The sequence below is a fragment of the Capra hircus genome, chromosome 1, assembly GCF_001704415.2.
Source record: "Capra hircus breed San Clemente chromosome 1, ASM170441v1, whole genome shotgun sequence".
NCBI classification, from domain to species: Eukaryota; Metazoa; Chordata; class Mammalia; order Artiodactyla; family Bovidae; genus Capra; species Capra hircus.
In genome coordinates, this window is record NC_030808.1 from 40,621,036 (window position 1) to 40,645,985 (window position 24,950).

Genomic DNA, 24,950 nt, shown 5'->3' on the forward strand with positions numbered 1-24,950 from the left:
TATTGGCTTTATTTAAGTGCAGCATGCAGTAACTATTGTAGTTTACCTTTGTACAAATCTAAGCAAAAAAAAAATTAATTTCAATAGAAAGCTCCTTAAGTTAAAGATATATTATATATTCAGATTCACTTTAAAGTATTAAAAGATAATCTGAAATCCAACTGTCATGTTTCACAAATCTATTCTTCTTCCTAGATTTTTTACATGTATTAGAGATGACATTTTTAGTTTCCTTATGATTGAAATTTCTGATTCCATTCTTGGTGGCCTTTCCCTTCTATAACTAAAAATACAGCTTGGCCTAGCTTCAGTCCAAATTCACAATTACTACAAAATAATAAAGCCTTGAAGGATTTAGCAAATATTCTATAAGAAATTATAAAAAGATTTTCAGCTGGGGTGGTCACAAAAACCAAGGCTTGAGTTAAAAGGAGATATTGACTATTATTTGTTCAGTGGTTATTTTAAACAAGAATGATCTGGTCTTTTCAGACCTATAAATAACCTTAGCCACTTCTTTTTCTAATTCAAGAACATTTAAAAAAGTCATAGCATGGTCAACTTCCTGATTTAGAAACATATAAAAACTGAATTTTAACTTTAAACTTAAGTTATAGAAGTAACCCTCCAAGGACTGTTTTCTGCAAAGTCATGGTTGAGAACCACAAGTTTTGAGTCTAATAAATCAATTGTTGAGAACTCAGGACGCATTTTCCCATAAATATTTCTTTTAAAGCTTCTGCTTAAGTCCCTAGGCAGATCCATAAAAGCCTCTTTAACACAGAATACAGCTCAAGGATGTAACTTTCAATACAAAGAAGACCTGTAGTTTCCTTCAAACAAAAAAAAATTGAAAAGATTTTTGTGCCTTATTTGGGGGGGTGGGGAATGTCCATTTTTATGCAGCATCCGCCCCTTTCTTAATATCCTCTTCTCAGATCCTCAGATGTTTAATTTTTTCTGTTTTAAATCCCATATGGTAGCACACTCTTCCTATCCTTCTCATCACCAGGTTAGGCTTTTTTCTACTTCACAGAATTACCTGTAACTTGGACCTTTACCCCATCCTAATTGTCCTCATTCTTTCATTGCTCCCATTCTTTCATTGTCACAGACCTTAGCTGGTTATAAAACTAGATTAATTCATACTAATGTGTGATTCACAAATACTATTTTAATTCTCCCAGATAACTTTGCATTTTTACATGAACTTGTAAATCCAAATAATTTTTTTCATTGTACATTATTCTGGTGATAATACTTAATATGAGATCTACTCTCTTGACAAAAGTTTAAGTATACAATATGGTATTATTCATGACAGGTATATTATTGTACAGAAGCTCTCTAGAGTTTATTCATCTTGCTTAAATAGCCCTTTATGCCCATTGAAAGTTGTTCAGTTGTGTCTGTTTGTGACCTCATGGACTACAGAGTCCACGGAGTTCTCCAGGCTGGAATAATGGAGTGGATAGCCATTCCCTTTTTCAGAGGATCTTCCCAACCCAGGGATTGAACCCAGGTCTCCCTCACTGCAGGCGGATTCTTTACCAGCTGAGCCACAATGATGAGTAACTCTTTATATCCCCCTCACCCGGTCCCTGAAACCACCATTTCACTTTTTGATTCTGTGAATTTGGCCCAAACAGAATCTTAATAATGAAATTTCAGTTAGGAAGAAAAAAAAAAAGAAGTGAGAACATTCATACAGTATGGATGAGAATATTTTGGGGCTAAGGGACAATTAGAAACATGGAATTCATCTCTTCTCTGTTGTGACTCTTCAGAGATTCTCATCATCAGTGCCTTAGAAAACCATTGTGTTTCTTTCAATATCTAGTTTTCTCAGAATGTCCTCAAGCAACACAGAAGTAGGGAGACAAGAGGTTAACAGTGTCACTGTTTGTATACCTCAATCTCTTGTAAACCACTTAGTAAAGTACATTTTCTGCGTAGCCATTTTGTAGTTCAAGTCAGCATTTTTGGAAGTAATAATTTTACAACTCTCCAGCTCACCCTTCTATTTTTGTCACTCTGTTTTGAAAGGCTGGTGCCATTTTTTTATAACTCATGGTTGGTAAACCAAAAAAGTCTTTTGACATACATATTAACCAAATGTTCATTCAGTTCAGTTCAGTTCAGCCGCTCAGTTGTGTCCAACTCTTTGCGACCCCATGAATCTCAGCACGCCAGGCCTCCCTGTCCATCACGAACTCCCAGAGTTCACTCAAACTTATGTCTATAGAGTCAGTCATGCCATCCAGCCATCTCATCCTCTGTCACTTCATTTTAAATCATAAATTGTCATTATCTAACAGTATTTATTTTACTACTTTTGTAAGAAATCCTTGCAACTTGATTTATTTATTGTAGCTAACCAAGACATAGCATAGTGAATTGAATTCTTGGCAAATATTTGTTAAATGATGACATGCAATTTTTATTAATTCTCCTCTAGAATAGTAGTTTATTATCTACTAGGTATATTGTTATCACTCATGTTTAATGTTTTTAGGATACTGAGTCACTATAACAATTATTTACTCTGTTCAAAGGAGTATTGCACATTTTTCAACAGGAATGTTTGATGACAGTGATATATATTATGATCCACAGATCTTTGATAGTTTGTAAGGCTATTCTGTTGATGGGCTCAACATTACTATAATTCTCTAGTGAAGACCTAGAAACAGATACTGCAGACATCTGTATAACATGTTTATTCCCCTTTTCCTCACTTTCTAGCAAAAAGACAAAATTCTGGAGGTTGTACTCAGAAGTGAAGATGCTTACAAGTATAGTCAGTATTTGTCATTTACTCATGATTTTCTCAGAGAATCTCTTGTAGTAAATCTAACTTTCCATAAAAAATATTTCAAGAAAATATTCTATTATTGACTAAAAGCCAGAAGTACTTAGTCCATTAAGAGAAAAATAAATTCAGTTCAGTTTAATCCAGTGAGTATCTGTTACATATCTGCTGAGTACCAGGCATGGTGCTAGGTCCTGAGATTTAAGTGAGATTATGGTCAAGCTAGTGGGAGAGCCAGACACACACACACACACACACGCGCGCACGCAGACGGCTTTAGCTAATGTTAGTATAGACAAGATGCTTTGAGAGCAATAAAAAGAAATATGTTCCAACTTTATTCCTCCACTTTTCTGACCAATTCCCTACTCCTTGCAAGTCCTGCTAGCTGTGTCTCTAAAGTAGATCTCAAACTTTATTCAGTTTTGAGTTTTAATCCCCAGTTTCTCTATCCTGTGTTACTCTTTGTTGTTGTTGTTCAGTAGCTAAATTGTCTCTGACTCGTTGAGACCCCATGAGCTGCAGCATGCCAGGATTCCCTGTCCCTCTCTATCTCTCTGAGTGTGCTCAAACTCATGTCCGTTGAGTCAGTGATGCCATCCAACCATCTCATCCTCTGTCACTTCCTTCTTCTCCTGCCCTCAATCTTTCTGAGCATCAGAGTCTTTTCCAATTAGTCAGCTCTTTGCATCAGGTGGCCAAAGTATCGGCACTTCAGCATCAGTCCTTCAAATGAATATTCAGGGTTGATTTCCTTCAGGATTGACTGGTTTGATCTCCTTGCAGTCCAAGGGACTCTCAAGAGTCTTCTCCATCACCACAGTTTGAAAGCATCAATTCTTTGGCGCTCAGCCTCCTTTAATATTTTCCTAATTGATTTCTCCACTTCTGTTCTCTATACACAAGTCAGTGTTTCATGCCCCAGTTTAAATTTTATTTTCTGTTTTCCTGCTTTCAAGTAAATATAGGTAAAATGGAGGAGGTACCTTTCTCTTTTGCTTCTTACTCTGATTACAGCAATTAGCACAATAACTGGTCTGCAGAAGAGGTTAAATGAGTCTTGTTTGAAAGAATGAACTTGGGATTTTATTAAGGACCTCCCAAAAGATATGATGCTTATCATGAAAATCTTGGTTGCCCAAAGACTAGAAGGTATTCCTAGAAGAAGGAACCATATAAGCAAAGCACATTAGATAACATAACATGTTGTGGTGGTGAATTAAAACACCAAAAAACTGAATCAGAATAGGATGTGAAACTAGAGACACAGGCAAAGCCATATCTTTGTATCGAATACTATACTTTGTTCTATCTTTGAAAAGCAAATGATTGCCAGAGTGATATTTGTATTTTCAAAAAACCCTGTTTTTTTTTTAAGTTGTTAGATAATAACATGATGAGTTTAGGACAACATGGCACTCAAACCCTACATTTGTGCTAAGCACAAAGTACTTGAGCTTAACCTAGGATGAATGGACACTGAGAGGCTTTACAGTGTCTGTGGGGCACAACCCTCAAGATTGGGCAGTGAAAACCATCAACAAGAGATTATATTACTGTGGAGACAATGTGACGTGCCAGTGACTGCTCCGACTGGGAAATGTTGTGCTCCAGAGTCTGAGAGGAGGTTGTATGGAGCTCTGCGGTTTTCAGAAGTAACAGATATTATATGCAGCTTTCAGAAACCACCTTCTAATCAGGCTCACCCTCTCTGTCACTTAGAGGTTAAGCTCCGTGTTTCTCAACAGTCAGGCTGAGAGAGCAAAGGAAAAGAAGAATGAAGACAAACTGAATTCCAGCTACTAAGCTCTGAGATGCAGTGTGTAAATATGCCACATTCGCTCTCTTTCATTTGAATCTGTCTTCCTGGGGAAAAAACCTATATGTCATAAAAAAATTCATAGTTTCTTTTTGATTAATCTCTAGAAGGCAGCCCAAAGATATTAAATCTCAGCACTCTCACATTTTTCTCCTCCCCTCATAAACAATTCAATTCAATTTGAATTAATATTTACTGAGTGCTGACACAAGGCACGGCATATAGTGGATGCTGTGATAGAACTGCTGCATAAAAGGAAGAAAACCACTGTCCTACCTTAAAAAAAAATAACTTTTTTTATGCAAGGCAATAGGAATAATGTAGCAATAGCAACCAGTGTACTACTAGATGGTATCAAAGGTTATTTAATTCAGTTATTTATTCAGATGGTTGTTTGTTAACCATGTACCTTATTCAAGAAAACCACTATATCCTAAACCATACTTGAGAAGGCTTATGTTAACAAGGACTAGAAAAAGGAATATAGATTTTCTTGAAGGAGAGAGTTGTAGAGAAATAGATTCTTGCCATACCTCATGTATGAATAAGTGAGCCTATTCCTTTCAACTACACATAGATAAATAGATCCTTATTTGTTGGTTTCATCTGGAGTGCTGTTTGTTTATTGTGTACCTTGATTTACTGAACTAAGTTAAGCTGCCTAAACTAGCCCAGACTGGGTCACTCTGGCACACTTGGGGTCAACAGTTTTTCGGATAACTCCAATTAATAGTAGAAGGTTTGGAATTCACATATATAAGCTCTAGAATTATAATTATGTAAGCTGTGCCTGGATTCAAATCCTGACTTCACCATCTACTAGGTTATTAAATCTCTTTGCCCTTATGTTTGATCATCTAGAAGATAGAGACAGTAACTACTATTATATCAGAGTTGTTTCAAGGATTAAATGAGATAATACTTCTAATGAGCTTATAACTGTGATTGGTGTGTAATATTTAGGGAATGTTAGATATTTTTCTGTATAAAATATGGTAATAATTGATGTTTGTGAATTCCCAGAAGAATATACAGCTATTTTGAGAGCTTCCCTTTAATCAGGCATACATTTTATAAATAGCAGATAGATAGACAAATAGATAGATAGATATTGTTACAAGGTGGGTTCCCTGGAAAAGAGATTCTTAAAAGATTTGTATGAAGGAGCTTTATTGGGGAGAACTCTCAGGATCAACTCCCTTATTCCTAATCAGCTCTTTTCTATGCCCCACAGATATTGATCCTGAGATACATAATCAAGAATCAATATTTAACAAAATGAGTTTTATTGTTTCACCAAGTACATTCTTATATAAAATCATCTTTCTTGTTGCTGTTCATGTAGCAGAGAACAATATGAGAATACTAGTATAGGTGTTACCTTGATTCATGTTAAGACTCCTGAACTTTTATGCACCAGAGTTGTGTACCACTAGTGAAAACATCAAAAAGTGAAAAATAGGCAGCTGCATATCTTAGTTCACTTATAAAAGTACTTTTAACCTTATGGATGTCAGGAAAAATCTTGGCCATGTAAAATAGAAATAAACATACTACATTGTATAGACCCATCATAGAACATGGAAAAAGTAGTTTATATTCTTTTCAAACACCAAAATCTCATTTTTAATGATGCCTTGTGTAGTTATTAGAACTATGATTGCTCTGATACTGATATAAAAGCAGTTAATTCAAGTCTTTTCAAATGTTGGTGATAAGAATAGTTAAAATAATTTTAAGGTAACTTATGCAAAATAGAAAAGGGAGAATGCCTAGATTCATTGTACAAAGCCAGCATTGTCGTGACAGTAACAAAAAAAAAATCCAATTTTTAAATGGACAGTTTTTAAATCCATATTTTTCCAAAGAAGACATACAAATAGCCATCAGATAGATGTAAAGATGCTCAACATCACAAATCATCAGGGAAATGCAGACCGCAATGAAATATCACCTCACAGCTGTAAGGATGTTTGTTATCAGAAAGACAAAAGTAAAAATCCTGGCAAGGTTGTGGAGAAAAGAAAACCCTTGTACAATGTTGGTGGGAATATAAATTGGTACTACTACTATGAAAAACAGTATGGAGATTCCTCAAGAAATTATACATAGAACTACCATATAGTCTATCTCACTTCTGTATATATATCCAAAGGAAACTAAACTATTATCTTGAAGATATATCTACTCCCATGTTCATAGAAGCGTTATTCACAACAGCCAGAATATGGAAACAGCCAAAGTATCTGTCAATGGATGAATGGATTCAGAAAATTTGGAGTATAATATACTGAAATACTATTCAGCCTTAAAAAAAAGAAGAAAGACCTGCCATTTGGCACAATGTGGGTGAGCTTGGAGGACATTATGCCGAGTGAAATAAGTCAGAGAAAGGTAAATACTGTATGGTATCATTTATATGTGGCATCAAAAAGGAAAAAGTTGAATTCATAGAAACAGAGAGTAGAAAACTGGTTTTCAGGGGTTTGTGGGGATGGAAAATAGGAAAAGGTTTGTAAAAGGTCACAAACTATCAGGTATATGATGAATAAGTTCTGAGGATCTAATGTATGACATGGTGACTATAGTTGCTAATACTGTATTGTATAACTGAAATCTGCTAAGAGGGTAAAACTTAAATTTCTTAAAAAAAAAAAAAAGTGTGAAAGTATAACAAAAAAATATCTTGCATGATAACCAAATAGTGGAAGTGACTCTAATGTCCACCACTGATGAATAAATAAACAAAATTAATATAATATTAGTCTTCATTAAAAATGATGAAATACAACCCACTCCAGTGTTGTTGCCTGGAGAATCCCAGGGACGGGGGAGCCTGGTGGGCTGCCGTCTATGGGGTCACACAGAGTCGGACACGACTGACGCGACTTAGCAGCAGCAGCAGCTACAATACAAATGGACCTTGAAACGTTAAACTAAGTGAAAGAAGACTGCCAAAAAAGACCACATATTGTGTGAAACCATTTATATGAAATACCTGAAATAGACAAATCTAAAGAGATAGAAAGTTTAAGAGTAGTTGCCTATGACTGGTGGAAGGAGTTGGGGGAGATGGAAAGTAAGTGCTAGTGAATATGGGGTTTGGGGGCGAAATGATGAAAAAGTTCTAAAATGATGATGGTTACACACTCTATGAATAAACTAAAAGAGAAGTGTATTGTATACTTTAAAAGCATAAATTATATGGTTTGTGAATTATGTTTCAATAAAGCTGTTAAGAAAAACTTAGAACAAAATTTTAGCAAATTATAGCCAACACTGTAAATAAATTACACAACCAAGTGGGATTTACCTCAATATGCATGACTGGTTTAACTCTCAAAAATCACTTGTTACTCATCACAGCAAATGGGTAAAACAAAGAAAAATCACGTGATCATAACAACAGATAAATAAAAAGCATTTGGCACAATCTAATGCCAACTCATGATAAAAACTCAGTAAAGTAGGAATAAAGGAGACCATCTAAACTTGATAAAGACTATTTACCAAAAAAACCCAACAGCTAGCATCATACTGAATTGTAAAAAACTTAAAAGCTGCCCCACTAAGATCAGGAACATGCAAGGATGGCCACTCCCACTACTGATTTTCAATGTCATACTGGAAGTGCTACCTAATGCAAGAAGACAAGAAGTGTGAGGGTGGGATATAGTCTTTATTCACAGATGACATGTTATCTACATAGAAAATCTGAAAGAATTGACCAAAAAACCTAGACTAATATTTTTTTTTTCTTCACATGTATACATCCAATTGCCATTTTTTGAAAAGACTGTTTTTTCTCTATGGTATTTCTTTTGCTTCTATGTCAAGGACCAATCAGCTGTGTTCATGGAAGGCTCTCTATTCTGTTCCAGTGATCAATTTGGATCAATTCTTTCATCCATTCCACCTTATAGCAGATAAGGATGTAAAAAGGATTTCCACATTATATGATGTTAGAGAAAAAAAATTAAAATCAGATACCATTGTGCTCCTATTACAATGGCCAAATTTAGTCACACTAACAACACCAAATGTTGGTGAGGATATGTAGCAGCAGGAAAAGCCATTTGTTGGTGGGATGCAAAATGGTACAGCCACGTGGGAAGACAGTTTGGCAGTTTCTTACAAAGCTAACCATACGTTTACCATACAATCCAGGTATTGTCCTCCTAGATATTCAATGAAAGGAGGTGAAAACTTATGTCCATATAAAAACCTGCAGCTGTATTAACTACTCAGGTCAGTCAGTTCAGTCGCTCAATTGTATCCGACTCTTTGAGACCTCATGGACAGCAGCATGGTAGGCTTCCTTGTCCATCACCAACTCCCAGAGCTTGTTCTAACTCATGTCCATCGAGTTGGTGATGCCATCCAACCATCTCCTTCTCTGTCTTCCACTTCTCCTCCTGCCTTCAATCATTCCCAGCATCAGGGTCTTTTCAAATGACTCAATTTTTAGCATCAGGTGGCCAAAATATTGGAATTTCAGCTTCAGCATCAGTCCTTCCAATGAATATCCAGGACTGATTTCCTTTAGGATAGACTGGTTGGATCTCCTTGCAGTCCAAGGGACTCTCAAGAGTCTTTCCAACACCACAGTTCAAAAGCATCAGTTCTTAGGCACTCAGCTTTCTTTATGGTCCAACTCTCACATCCATACATGACTACTAGAAAAATCGTAGCTTTGACTAGATAGACCTTTGCAAAGTAATGTCTCTGCTTTTTAATATGCTGTCTAGATTGGTCATAGCTTTTCTTCCAAGGAGCAAGCGTCTTTTAATTTCATGGCTGCAGTCACCATCGGCAGTGATTTTGGAGTCCCAAAAAATAAAGTCTGTCACTGTTTCCACTGTTTCCCCATCTATTTGCCATAAAATGATAGGACCAGATGCCATGATCTTTGTTTTCTGAATGTTGAGTTTTAAGCCAAGTTTTTCACTCTCCTCTTTCACTTTCATCAAGAGGCTCTTTAGTTCTTCACTTTCTGCCATAAGTGTGGTGTCATCTGCGTATCTGAGGTTATTGATATTTCTCCCAGCAATCTTAATTCCAGTTTTTGCTTCATGCACCCCAGAATTTCTCATGATGTACTCTGCATATAAGTTATATAAGCAGGGTGACAATATACAGCCTTGACGTACTCCTTTCCCAATTTGGAACCAGTTTGTTGTTCCATGTGTAGTTCTAACCGTTGATTCTTGACCTGCATAAACAGTCAATAAATAAAACTGCTATAAACAGTTAATAAATGGAAATGTTTATATCAGCTTTGTTTATAATTGCCAAAACTTAAAAGTATTCAAGATGTCCTTCAGTAAGTATATGGGTAAATAAACTGCATATCCAGACAATGAAATATTACCCACCACTAAAAATAATGAGATCTCAAGCTATGAAAAGACATGCAGAAATCATCAACGTATATTACTAAGTTAAAGAATCTGAAAGGTTACATACTAATTCCAAATGTATGACATCTGGAAAAGACAAAACTATAAAACCATGAAAAAATAAGTGTTGGCGAGGGAGGGAGTGGCAGGAGTAATGAACAGATGGAACACAGAGAGTTTTTAGAGCAGTGAAAATACTGTTATTGATACATGTTACTATACATAAACATTATGTGATATTATAACAGTGAGTACATGTCTTTATAACTTTGTCCAAACCTATAGAATGTGCAACACCAAGAATGAATCCTAATGTTCGAACCATGGACTTCAGGTGATTATGGTTTGTTGTTGGAGGTTCATTCATTGTAACAAATGTACCATTCTGGTAAAGGATGTTGATAACCATGTGTGGGAAGATCATGTGTGTGTTGAAGGAGAAGGTATATGGGAAATCTCTGTATCATCCTCTTAATTTTGCTTTGAACTTAAAAGTGCTCTAAAAAAGTCTTTTTTTTTTTTAAGAAATAATTTGATACTTTGTGCCACCCTCAGAACAAGATAGGGAATTAAATTTCAACCTAGCACTGAGTAGCTCTCTCTCCTTATGATGTAGGAGTTTCTTTTGCCTTGATTTTTCAGGACAGTGAGTGGAGAGTTTTCTGAATTTTATTAAAATTACAAAAACTACATGTGATTTTATGTTTTTTTAATACCAGGTATTATTGAAATAAGTGATGAGCTGTGTTGCTTTGTTTTTCTCACTACAACTCTTAGTTAGATTATAGTATTCTCATTGTAGGGCTTCAGTGGCGGCTCAAACAATAAAGAATTTGCCTGCAGTGCAGAAGTCTTGGGTATGATCCCTGGGTTGGGAAGATGCCCTGGCATAGAAAATGGCAACCCCCTCCAGTATTCTTGCCTAGAGAACCCCATGGACAAAGGAGTCTGGTGGGCTACAGTCCATGGAGTCACAAAGAGTTGGACACGACTGAGCAACTAAGCACGCGTGCATTCTTATTATACAGATAAGGAAACTAACACACACTCTAGTCTTCAGATCATCTATTATTAACATTTCCTACTATACAGAAATTCTGCCTCGACAAGAACTGTGATACCAGGCAATTGACTGATATGTAAAAAAACCATCTCTTTAAAATTAGTGTAATCCTTTCTAGGCCAAAAGAATGAATGCTTTCAAAGGCTTTGAGATTCCTAATGGAGGAGAGGTAAGTAAGGTACATGACAGAAGAGGCAGATTTCATCTAATTGTGCACTGTCTAAGAAGATGGATCAGAAGCATAAAGACATAATAACAGCAAAGACTTTCTTTGTTAGGTTATCTTTTATACATTAATTATACAGAAGCTCCTGCTTAAATGGGATATACTTGCTGTAGACCGTTTCTTTTATGAAAGTGTGTTTTTCCTTACTCTCCACTTGATTTGGGAGATATTATCATAGAACTATCAGGGATGTAAGTTGTTGTAGTAGGATGAAGTTTATTTTGTTTGTTGTGTAAGTTTATTCACTTAACTGGCCAATGAATCATCATTGTAGCAGAGACCACATCACTGTGATATGGTCAATTCATCCCAATGTTTAACCTACTCTACAGTTTAAATCACATATCCATGAAAGATTCTTTAACTTTGCAAATTTTGAGATATTGTTATGTATGCCTCTACCACCTTGTATAAGGTAATATAGTCCTCTGGTCACTTAATAAATATTAATTTTAGTATCATTCATAAATAAATGTTATCTGATATATAAAACCAATTTGAGAATCTCACTTCTCTATAACCCCATTAATGACAACAATCTCCAAATAATTAACTAGAACAGTATGCATTAACTAATTAATTAAAACAGTATGCAATATTTTAATTAAACTTAAAATATTTTTATATTCATTTTCTCTACATTTGTACCATAGTATTTGTATCAGGTCTTACTGGTGCACACAGCTTACATGAATGACAGTTGAATTTTGTTTATTTTAAAAAAATTATTTCAAAAACTTGTTTGTGGTTATCAAAGGGAAGAGTTAGTGCAGGGGCAAAGGGACAAATTAGAGGTATGGGATTAATATATACAAACTACTATTTATAAGATACATAAGCAACAAGAATATACTGTATACCCTTCATCTTGCAATAACCTATAGTGAAGTATAAAGGTGAAAGAAAGTGAAAATCACCCAGTTGTGTCCGACTCTTTGCAACCCTATAGGCTATACAGTCCATGCAATTCTCCAGGACAGAATACTGGAGTAGGTAGCCTTTCCCGTCTCCAGGGGATCTTCTCAAACCAGGGATCGAACAAGGTCTCTTGCAATGCAGGCAGATTCTTTTCCAGCTGAGCCACAAGGGAAGCCCATAGTGGAGTATAATTTGCAAAAATACTAGATCATTATCCTATACTACTGAGACGAACACAATATTATAAATCAATTACACTTCAGTTAAAATATAGTTTTAAATCAAGGTGAGAGGCATAGTTAGTCAGAGAATTGATTACTATATACCACTGCTGTGCTTGGCTTTTTATTCGTATTTCTTTTAATTTTCCTGAGAACTAAAATAGTCCTGTTTTCAGTCAACTGCCAACTTTTCTTTCCATTTGCTCTGTAAAGTTGTCCCTGGATATCCACAGGAAACTGGTTCCAAGACCCACCTCAGATACAAAAATATACAGATGCTGAAGTTCCATAGTCAGCCCTTTCTATCAGAGAATTCTGTGTCTTCTGATACAATCAACCCGAAACCATAAACATAGTACTGTACACAATCTGCAAGCCGATGGAACTTGCAGATGCAGAGGGCCAACTAGGTATTTGCTGAAAAAAGTATAGGTATAAGTGGAACTGTGCAGTCCACACCTTTGTTTAAGGGTCAACTCTGTAAGGAAAGATTGGGAAAATCAAGTTATTTTCTGTTTGCATGTGGTTTTCATTGTCCTACAACTTTCCTAAACTTGTTTATGCAATCATTGTTTATTTTTCTTTGATCATTTTTCACAATTTCCAGCAATCGCATAACTTTCATCCAATCCCAGATTTTGCTGCCCTGTACAGTCCATAGGGTCACACAGAGTCAGACATGACTGGGCACACACACACACACACACACAGCTGGTTAGGAGCTAACTACCATGGAAAGTGAATTCTTTTTTCTTAGAAGTCGTTGCTATTATCTTATTTAAATTTAGTTCCCTTTTGTTACTTAGAGTTTTTGAAATCATCTTTTCTGGAAGTTAATTTGGATGATTTTCTTCTCTCCTTTGTTTTTCCCCCTTTATCACTTCAACCTAGGTTTTCCTTTCCTTTAAATCTCAAACAGATTTTAACTTTTGTTATGAACAAAATGATCAGCAGACTTGGTGCTTACATTAAATTGGATCCAGTAAAATAAAATCAAGGGTTTCATTTAATACACCACACACACACACCCCTACACAAACAGGAACACAGGAACGCGTGCATGCACCCACACTATGATAAAATAAACTAACATAAATAACTGTGATTCTCTTTCAGAAACATGATGGTCACTTCACAGTCATCCAGTTGGTCGGTATGCTCCGAGGCATTGCATCAGGAATGAAGTATCTTTCTGATATGGGTTATGTTCACCGAGATCTAGCAGCTAGGAATATATTGGTCAACAGCAACTTAGTATGCAAAGTTTCTGATTTCGGTCTCTCCCGAGTGCTGGAAGATGATCCAGAAGCTGCTTATACAACAACTGTAAGTTTATCCATCCTTTTCAAATATAGTTTGTTTACTTTTATTTTTTGCAATGTTATTAGAGTAATTCCAGTTTGTATTATGGTCTAAAGACAGAAGGAAAAAGTGCCCCAAAATAGGATCTAGACAAGAACTGAGAGACATTGGTTTTGCATGCCAGTTCTATAAAGAGCCTACCAGGCACTTCATGAGGAGAGATTGGCAGGGATGATTATGGAACATACCTAATGATACATATGCAATTAGCGATTTGTAGATAATTTAATCTGCACAAAATTTACTGAGTTTAGATTGCTCTCATTTGACTACATGGTCTCATATCTGGTTATACTTAGGTGCTAAGAAATCTCTTCCTTCACTGAATCTGACACACATTTACGTGGACAACTGTTTTATACCCACTTCTAGAGGAGGGACTCGCTCTTATTTGAATATTGCTAAGCAACCTGTCTTAAACTTACATAGAAAATGTTATGCCTCTCTGCTCTCAATTATGGAAATGAGGTCAAATTTACCTAAAAAGAACATTAAGAGATATATTATGGCTCACACTTGTCTGTTTTAAATGATATGTTTTGTTTAAGATATGGAATAATGGCAGTTGGTCTTCCCAGATTGCTCAGTAATAAAGAATCTGCATGCCATTACGGGGGATGTAGGTTCGATCCCTGGGCGGGGAAGATCCCTTGGAGAAGGAAATGGCAACCCATTCCAGTATTCTTGCCCAGTCCATGAGATTGCAAAGAGTCAAACACAACTTATCAACTAAACAACAACAATGACAATAGTGGCAGTTACTATTCAGAGGTGTTTTTTTTTTTTTCTTTTAATTAGAATGAGTAGCTCCATTTCTTCTATTTTAAAGACCAAAACAAAATGGAAAAATCATTTTATCACAGTATCTGTAAAACTTATAAAATTCCTTGATTCTGACTTTCACTTGTGTTCACTTTGTATCATCCAAGACAAACTTTGCTCTTCTCCTTGATAGTGTTATTTCCTAATAAGGACTTTCCTAGTTGAACTATTGAGTCTCACTATTGACAATACATAACCTGCATAATCACAGTTCTTTTAATATCTTAATTCTATTTACTTTGCATTAGTAAAATCTCTCTAAGCTCCAACTCTTAACCTCCCCTATTCTGCATAATATATGAAAAAAGTCACTCCGTGCCAACATGGAATTAATTAAAGAAGACATGCTCTATACACAACATGGAGATATTTAAAGCAAATAATGGAGGAGCATGAGGAGCATGTATTTCATATAGTTGTTTCATATAGCTGGGGGGAGATCTAAGAATCCTTCCTCCTTTACCTCATTCAAGTGTTTCTAAGTTGACTTTTTGATGTGAATTTTTAAATCTTAATACATGTCCAGCTTTAAGAGTGGATATTTTTAATGAAAGTGAGATAAAAGTATTTTAGATAATTCACTATTCTGCCTTTAAGCACTTTAGCATAAATAATTGAGATTTGCCTGGAGATGATGCTGGCTGCTAAGCTGCTAAGTCACTTCAGTCGTGTCAAACTCTGTGTGACCCCATAGACGGCAGCCCACCAGGCTCCCCCGTCCCTGGAATTCTCCAGGCAAGAACACCAAAGTGGGTTGCCATTTCCTTCTCCAATGCATGAAAGTGAAAAGTGAAAGTGAAGTCACTCAGTTGTGTCCAGTGATGCTTACTGCTAGTAAAACATAATATGAATTTTCACTCACTTCTTTTTTAAATAAAAGAGTTACTTTTAAGTTATGCAGTAAAATCTTTTAAACACTTTCATTTAAAATCATATGATATCCAATGCACTAGATAAAAGAACCTGTAGCAAGAAATATTTTTGATTTTTTTATTTTGAAAAATAAAGTGTTATTCTTTGAGAGCCTATCACAAAATTCTCTGTCCATCAAGTCATCAATGGTAGAAATGAGACTGTGCTAAGATATTAATACCATGTGGTAAAATGCAAATTACACTAAGTCTGTGTAGGTGAACCAGGCCAACCTGAAGAATAACTTGTATTTCAATTGTTCCTTAAGATTTAACAAAGCAAAGAATGGAAGTGATATGACAGCTTCAGGCACAAAGTCACTCTTGGGTACTGGACCATGAAACCTACTAGCTCCCACCAAGCTACATATTATTAGCATAAAGAGAAATAAGGACAGGTTTCTGCACAGAATTTTAATGAAAAACTCAAGAAAAGAAAATGACAGTTTCCTCTAGGTAAATGTAATTCAGCAGCGTAAATATAAAGAAAAACAGGAGAAAAACAGCTATATTATCAGAAGACTATAATGTGAAGATTTAAATAACTTTTTCAACAAAAAGGTGGTGAACAAATAAACCTTGGAAGAATGAAAAACAATAAAATCCTGGCTTGATAAGCAAATTTATCACTAAGAAAGGAACTTTGCCATTTGGGACAAATAATAAACTGACTCTTCCAGAAAAACAATTCTTACTCGACAGATATTATGATAGCAGTCAGTTGAAATCAGTCAGATATACAGAACTTTGTAATTCAGTTCAGTTCAGTCACTCAGTCCTGTCTGACTCTTTGTGACCCCATGGACTGCAGCATGCCAGGCTTCCCTGTCCATCATCAAATCCTGGAGCATGCACAAACTCATGTCCATCGAGTCAGTGATGGACACCACTATATCATCCTGTGTGGTCCACTTCTCCTCCTGACATCAATTTTTCCCAGCATCAGGGTCTTTTCCCAGCATCACGGTCTTTTCTTCACATCAGGTGGCCAAAGTGTTGGAATTTCAGCTTCAGCATCAGTCCTTCCAATGAATATTCAGGACTGATTTCCTTTAGGATTAACTGGTTGGATCTCCTTGAAGTCCAAGGGACTCTCAAGAGTCTTCTCCAACAACACAGTTCAAAAGCATCAATTCTTTGACACTCAGCTTTCTTTATGCTCCAACTCTCACATCTGATACATAACTACTAGAAAAACCATTACTTTGACTAGACAGACTTTTGTCAAAAGTAATGTCTCTACTTTTTAATACGCTATCTAGGTTTGTCATAGCTTTTCTTCCAAGGAGCAAGTGTCTTTTACTTTCATGGCTGTAGTCACCATCCACAGTGATTTCGGAGCTTAAGTCTGTCACTGTTTCCATTGTTTCCCCATCTATTTGCCATGAAGTGATGGGACCAGATGCCATAATCTTAGTTTTTTGAATGTTGGGTTTTAAGCCAACTTTTTCACTCTGCTCTTTCACTTTCATCAAGAGGTTCTTTAGTTCCTCTTTGCTTTCTGCCATAAGAGTAGTATCATCTGCATATCTGAGGTTATTGATATGAGTTTCCCAGGAAACTCGATTCCAACTTGTGATTCATCCAGCCTGGCATTTCGCATGTTGTACTCTGCATATAAGTTAAATAAGCTGAGTGACAATATATAGCCTTGTACATCCTTGTAAAGGACAATATATAATCCTTTCCCAGTTTGAAACTAGTTCATTGTTCCATGTGTGGTTCTAACTGTTGCTTCTTGACCTGCATACAGATTTCTCAGGAGGCAGGTAAGGTGGTCTGGTATTAACATCTCTTGAAGAATTTTCCAGTTTGTTGTGATCCACACAGTGAAAGGATTTGATGTAGTCAATAAAGCAGAAGTAGATGTTTTTCTGGAACTCTTGTATTTTCAATGATCCAATGGATATTGGCAATTTGATCTCTGGTTCCTCTGCCTTTTCTAAATCCAGCTTGAACATCTGGAATTTCTCAGTTCACATACTATTGAAGGCTAGCTTGGAGAATTTTGAGCATTACTTTGCTAGCATGTGAAATGAGTGCAATTGTGTGGTCGTTTGAGCATTCTTTGGCATTGCCTTTCTTTGGGATAGGAATGAAACCTGTTGTTTTCCAGTCTTGTGGCCACTGCTGAGTTTTCCAAGTTTGCTGGCATGTTGAGTGCAGCACTTTCACAGCATTATCTTTAGGATTTGAAATAGCTCAAATGAAATTCCATCACTTCCACTAGCTTTGTTCATAGTGTTGCTTCCAAAGACCCACTTGACTTTGCATTCCAGGATGTCTGGCTCTAGGTGAGTGATCACACTATCATGTTAAGATCCTTAAGATCTTAAGATCTTTTTTGTACAGTTCTTCTGTGTATTCTTGCCACCTCTTCTTACAATCTTCTGCTTCTGTTAGGTCCATACCATTTCTGTCCTTTATTGAGCTCATCCTTGCATGAAAAGTTCCCTTGGTTACTCTAATTTTCTTGAAGAGTTCTCTAGTCTTTCCCATTCTATTGTTTTCCTCTGTTTCTTTGCATTGATCACAGAGGAAGGTTTTCTTATCTCTCCTGCTGTTCTTTGGAACTCTCATTCAGATGGATATATCTTTCCTTTTCTCCTTGGCTTTCATTTCTCTTCTTTTCTCGGTTATTTGTAAGGCCTCTTCAGACAACCATTTTGCCTTTTGGCATTTCTTTTTTGGGGGGTTGGTTTTTGATCACTGCCTCCTGTACAATGATATGAACCTCCATCCATAGTTCTTCAGATACTCTATCTATCAGATCTAACCCTTTGAATCTGTTTGTCACTTCCACTGTATAATCTAAGGCATTTGATTTATAATTCATATATGATTTATTTATAACCCTGGTCATACCTGAATGGTCCAGTGGTTTTCCCTACTTTCTTCATTTTAAGTCTGAATTTTGCAAAAGGAATTCATGATCTGAGCCACAGTCAGCTCCTGTTTTACTTTTGCTGATTATATAGAGCTTCTCCATCTTTGGCTGTAAATAATATAATCAAAATATATTCAGTATATCAATATATATTGAATATATATTATAATCAGTCCATATAATCAATCTGATTTCACTGTTGACTTATCTGGTGATGTCCATATGTAGAATCATCTCTTGTGTTGTTGGAAGAAGGTGTTTGCTATGACCAAAGCATTCTCTTGGCAAAACTCTGTTAGCCTTTACCCTGCTTCATTTTGTACTCCAAGGCCAAATTTGCCTGCTACTCCAGGTATCTCTTTTTTTTTTTTTAATTTTAAAATCTTTAATTCTTACATGCGTTCCCAAACATGAACCCCCCTCCCACCTCCCTCCCCATAACATCTCTCTGGGTCATCCCCACGCACCAGCCCCAAGCATGCTGTATCCTGCGTCAGACTTAGGCTGGCGATTCGATTCTTACATGATAGTATACATGTTAGAATGCCATTCTCCTAAATCATCAGTCCTACTTTTTCATTCCAGTCCCCTGTGATGAAAAGGACATCTTTTGTTTTATGTTAGTTCTAAAAGGTCTTGTAGGTCTTAGAACCGTTCGACTTCAGCTTCTTCGGTATTACTGGCTGGGACATAGACTAGGATTGCTGTGATACTGAATGGAAATGAACAGAGATTCTTCTGTCATTTTTGAGATTGCACGCAAGTACTGCATTTTGGACTCTTTTGTTGACTATGAGGGATACTCCATTTCTTCTAAGGGATTCTGGCCCACAGTAGTAGATGTAATGGTCGTTTGAATTAAATTTGCCCTTTCCAGTCCATTTGAGTTTACTGTTTCCTAAAATGGTGATGTTCACTCTTGCCATCCCCTGTTTGAACTCTTCCAATTTGCCTTGATTCATGGACCTAACAATTCAAGTTCCTATGCAATATTGTTCTTTACAGCATCGGACTTTGCTTCCATCACCGGTCACATCCACAGCTGTGCACTGTTTTTGCTTTGGCTCCATCATTCTTTCTGGAGCTATTTCTCCACGCTTCTCCAGGAGCATATTGGGTGGCTACCAACCTGGGGAGTTTATCTTTCAGTGTCATATCTTGTTGCCTTTTCATACTGTTCATGGGATTCTCAAGGCAAGAATACTGAAGTGGTTTGCCATTCCCTTCTCCAGTGGACCACATTTTGTCAGAACTCTCCACCATGACCTGTCCCTCTTGGGTCGCCCTACATAGCATGGGTCATAGTTTCACTGAGTTAGACAAAGCTGTCATCCATGTGATCAGTTTGGATAGTTTTCTGTGATTGTGGCTTTCATTCTGTCTGCCCTCTGATGGATAAGAATATTATGATAGAAGTCAGTCGAAATCAGTCAAATATGCAGACCATTGTAATTAGCAGAAGAGAAAGAAATCAATATGCCAATTTTAGGTTTCCTTAATTCAATGGGAGAAAAGTGCCCTTGAGCCAACCAGTGTTTATATGATGGACTAATTCATAGTCAGAAATTCTGACAGTTTTTATTAATTTTTGTCAGTATAAGCTTTTATAAAGGGTACTCTAATGATCTAATGTTTAAAAATTATATTCTTCAGAATTAGTATATCCAGACTTTGAGTCCAAATGCCAGAAAGCAAATCCACAACAGAAATGAAAGGGCAACAAAGCTTTACACTAAACCAGAGAGAACATGAGCTAAGTCCAGAGCCACAATATCCAATAATACCCAATAACTGTTGAAGAAGTGAACATCATACATACTGGCTTGGATCAAGGCTGAGAGACCAAAAATCTTAAAGGTAGTCTTCTGGTACAGTTCTGCCAGGAGGCATACACTTCTTTGGATGAATTGACAATGTCAGACTTAAGCATTAATTGATGCTTTCAAATTGTGGTGCTGAAGAAGACTCTTGAGAGTTCCTCGGGCTACAAGGAGATCAAATCAATCAACCATAAAGGAAATCAGTCCTGAATATTCACTGGAAGGACTGATGCTGAAGCTGAAGCTCCAGTACTTTGGCCACCTGATGTGAAGAGCCAGCTCATTGGAAAAGATCCTGATACTGGGAAAGATTGAGGGCAAAAGAAGAGAAGAGCAGCAGAGAATGAGATGGTTAGATAGCATCACCAACTCAGTGGATATGAATTTGAGCAAACTCTGGGAGATAGTGGGGGACACAGGAGCCTGGACTACTACAGTCCATAGGGTCTTAAAGAGTCAGACACGACTTAGCGACTGAACAACAAAGCATTAGATGGAAATAGGAATCAACAATAGCACAGATAATATTTAAAGAATTATTTCCTTAAAGTCTTATCTTTGGAGCTTAGGAAATAAGGATTTGTGATCATTACAGAGGTCTTGGTAGTGAAACACATGGAAAAGGTTTGAATATTATCATACACAGAATAGAAAAGACCTGTGCAAACAGCTCTATAAGAAATCTTGAAGCCAGAGAGGACCATCTTGTCCGTTCACGCATACCATTAAGAAGCCAAGCCACACTGTGGGAAAACCTCCATCTGTCATTTGTGCAAAGCATGCACAGAAGCAACCCCTTTGTAGATGTCAGCCCTATGTCTCTCCAATATGCATTTTAAAGAAAGGACTCGAAGGCCTTAGACCTTGGAAGGCATTATTGAAGACAAGAGACCACTGAGAAACTGATATTGCTGATCAGTTCTCAGGTTTGGGGTGAGTTATAAGTAGTAATTATAAGTAGTAATGAATCCCTTTAGCTTTTTATAAAACCTTAGAGAGCAGGATATTTATCTTTTACATGTTTTAACACTTTAAACAGCAAGATTAATATACTACTTAGTGTCTGCTTTGTTAATTGCTGAATAAGAAAATGGTAGGAAGAAAGTGATTGAAACTATAAGCACATTGTTTTCAGTAAAATTACATTAGTTTCTTCTCTGATATGACTGTTAATCACAACCCACCAAATGAGTAAACCTAAAACAATCCTTAATGTATCATAAGAAGAGGAAAAAATTACAATGGAAAGCAGAAAATGTTACAGACATTAAAGCAGTTATTACAATGAGTCAGGGTATTAACAGAAGGGAAAATTCTACAAGACCCAAGACAAATTGTCTATAAAAGCACAGAGTACATAGTATTTTAATACCTACAAACATCTGAAATATATCCAGCCCTTCTAGTGTAAATGCTAATCAATGAGGAATAATCGAAGGCCAGTCACAAATCTGAAGACGTTTGGCCTACATCTTGATGATTAACCATAAATTGTAGGAAATACCAAGTACTGCTTGTTTTTGTTTTGGCAACATCCAACACTGTCTAATTCAGAGTTATTCTCCCTGCTCCTAGTGATTTTAGAACAAACCCAGACTAAATTGATTTACTGAGGAAGATCAATCAGCAGATGTTCAGCGAGCGGAAAGCACCATGTTCATTGGCCCATCTTGCTTGTGCAGAAAAAAGACAAAATAAGACAGTGTACACAAAGCTGCTGACTTTAGCCCTTGAGTTTCAGAGATACTATCTTAAGAAATGAAGTCATTCTAATGCTTAATTGCCAGTTTCATCTCTGATGTCAAAAAAAGGACTTTTTCCCCCTCTGACAATAGAAAACTGGAAAGAAAAACATTATAAATATAGTATAAATCACATGAAAGCTCTGTGAAAAGCTTACTTATTCCCAGTTTAAGGAGCTTCACATCAATGGTAAGTAAATTGAAAAAGATTATCAGTTATTTATGCTGTTTATGGCAAGCCCTGTTAGCTGCCTACCCAGCCTCTCTTATCATTCTTCTCCTTGCTAATAAAATCTTTATTTGGATGTTGATAATGAACTCAGACCCAGAAAATAAATCATAATTCATACATATTTATACTATTCTCCTTTAACACTTAAACTTTACTCTTTGAAAAGTCATTTAAATGTAAAAGGAAGTGAGTTTGGCAACTTTGGAGAAATTTTGGGGGTTGAGGTCTACTGTAAATAGGCTTACAGGGAGAGCTTTGTAGTGTTGGCCTTTCTTTTCTTTGTTGCCTCGAATATAGCTTTGGCAGGACATAGGCTTGGGATGATGACAGCCTTATTTCAGTCATGAGGCAACAAGCCTAAAGAGACAAGCCCAGTGCTCACGATGGCCAGGTAAGAGCGCAAAAGAACCTGGCCCTCTAATGAAAATGTTAAGTATCCGTGTCAATACAGAATCCACTTATTCTAGTTATTCGTTTATAATTTAGTTAAACATTTTATTTACTTAAGCTCCTGAGAAATGGACCTTCTATGACTCTGTGACCTGTACCTGAAGACGTTCTGATACAGTAATCAACACATAAGAAAACCTCCAGATTGATAGATAATGTAAATAAGAGAATGAAAACATGAGTGATTAAAATGTCACCTCAGTCATACAAACGGACTAGATTAGCTAAGCAGACTATAAATATACAATTAGTTTGGTGATTCAGTAATCATAATTTATTCATTTAACATGTATTTCTTAATATAATTGGATGCTAAGCTGGTCTGTGGAGAAGACAGACATTAAATAATCATGTGTAGGTACAGTCTGAGAGACTTTATACAACCCCTTTGTTGAGTGCCTACTATGTGCCAGGTACTGTTCTGGGAATTGAAAATATTGCAGAAACAAGCTTTTCTTATGGAGCTTACAGCACTGATAATCTTTATTATAAAGACAATAAACAAATTTTTTTAAAAAGATAAAGATAATAAATGAAGTTTTAAAAGTAAGAGAAAGATGAATCTCAATCTTAGTGACAGATGCTGGATATATTATAAAATTATAAAAAATAAACTTGAGAAGCTACCTTGGAAGCACAATCAGAAAATACCTCTTTAATGAGATGTCACTTGAAATGAGACCTGAAAATTATAAAGGTACCAGCCATGAAAAGATCTGGAGCCAGATGTTCTAAGGTGAAAGGAAAGAAATACAGATCCTAAACCTTAGGGAACAAGTTTGGCATAGTTCAGAAGTAGGAGTAAGGCCAGGATGGTTGGCCCACTAAGAGATCAGGGAAAGGGGTAGGAAACTACAGCTTGAAGGTCATGGAAAGGAGTAGACTAACTATGAAAGGAATCCATTGGAAAATTTTAAGCACCCGACGACATAACAGAAATTTTGTTTTTCAAGAGCTCATTCTGTCCGATATGTAGGGAATGAATTGTAGAGAAAAGAGCGAGAGAGAGCAAAAGACACATTTGCACCCTTAGACAGGAAATGATGGAAGCTTGGTGTAAGCTGGAATAGAAAATAGAGTGGCAAAGATAGTTGGATATCTTGTATCAATAGCTCTACCAATATATGTGAGTGTGTGTGTGTCCATGTGTGTATTTATTTTTATTTATTAACAAGTAAAGAAATTGAGGCCAAAGTAATTGTGATGTGCTCAAGTCATACGGCTATTATGCTGTAAACAAAGTCAATTGATTATTGCCATAATGACATTGTTAAAGGAGAAAATCTGTTCCACAATTGAATCCTCCTTCTTTTACAAAACTTCCCACTGCAAATTCTCTCTTGTCATATACAAACTGTCTTCTGTTTCTCATCTCTGAAGCCCATGCTTCAGAAGGTACTGGATAGCAGAAGTTGAAAGTCTCTGAAGATTGAGAAATGAGAATGATCTCTTGGTCTCTGGTAATATATATTACAAATGCACAGATATTTCAAAATGTTTATTTTTCTTTTGTTTACTGAGCTGTTAAAGTTATTCTGCAATGAATATTTTACATTCATGCCAAGAGAAAGAAAACAATGTATGTTATAGAAATAGAGAAATACCTCCTGGGAGAGTGCCAGGACATCCTTCTGCTCAGTATATTTAAATTTTTTCTCCCTGGTATTAATCAGTGAATAGGCAACATGTTTGCTTGATTGTTTTCATGTAACTTTTCTAAACAAAAAGATGGCTGTAGGTCATTTCACTGGGCAACAGTTTTAAACGAAAGATGAAGAGATTAAGGAAATGAACATTACCATTACTGATTTTTTTAATGGAATTCTGGGCAATATTCCAAGAAGCCTCAAATTCTTCCACAGAGTTTCAAATTCAAAACCTGTCCCTTAATTGTCACCCCAGGGCCTACCATTACTCCCCACAATCATCAACTTTTCCAAGCCTATAAGCAGTGCTTAGGAAATCAAAGGCTAGAGAAAGTGCTATCAAATTTTGAAGTGTACTTTCAAGAAACACAGAATTGAATTTCAAACACTGAAAATTTTATCAGCATCCTTGTTAAGAAATAAATACTTTTTTCCCTTTTTCTCTGTTTATTGCCTGACTACCCCTTGGTTGCTTTATGCTAGCTACTTACTCATCATGTTTTCTTAGGGCAAACACTTACAACCATGGTTTACTTACAGGCCACTGCAAAGAACTTCCCCAAAATACTCCCTTGGACCTCTCGCTCTGCAAGAACAGCTCTGAATGCATTCACGTTCCA

General features: G+C 36.3%; 1 protein-coding gene across 1 annotated transcript in view; it reads left to right on the plus strand.

Moving 5' to 3' along the window:
* Nucleotides 1-24,950, plus strand: part of EPHA6 (EPH receptor A6) — a 970,250-nt gene that overhangs the window by 834,899 nt on the left and 110,401 nt on the right. Inside the window, exon 14 of the mRNA XM_013972057.2 lies at nucleotides 13,575-13,784. Coding sequence (XP_013827511.1) covers nucleotides 13,575-13,784 — 210 coding nt within the window. The remainder of the gene's footprint in view (nucleotides 1-13,574; nucleotides 13,785-24,950) is intronic.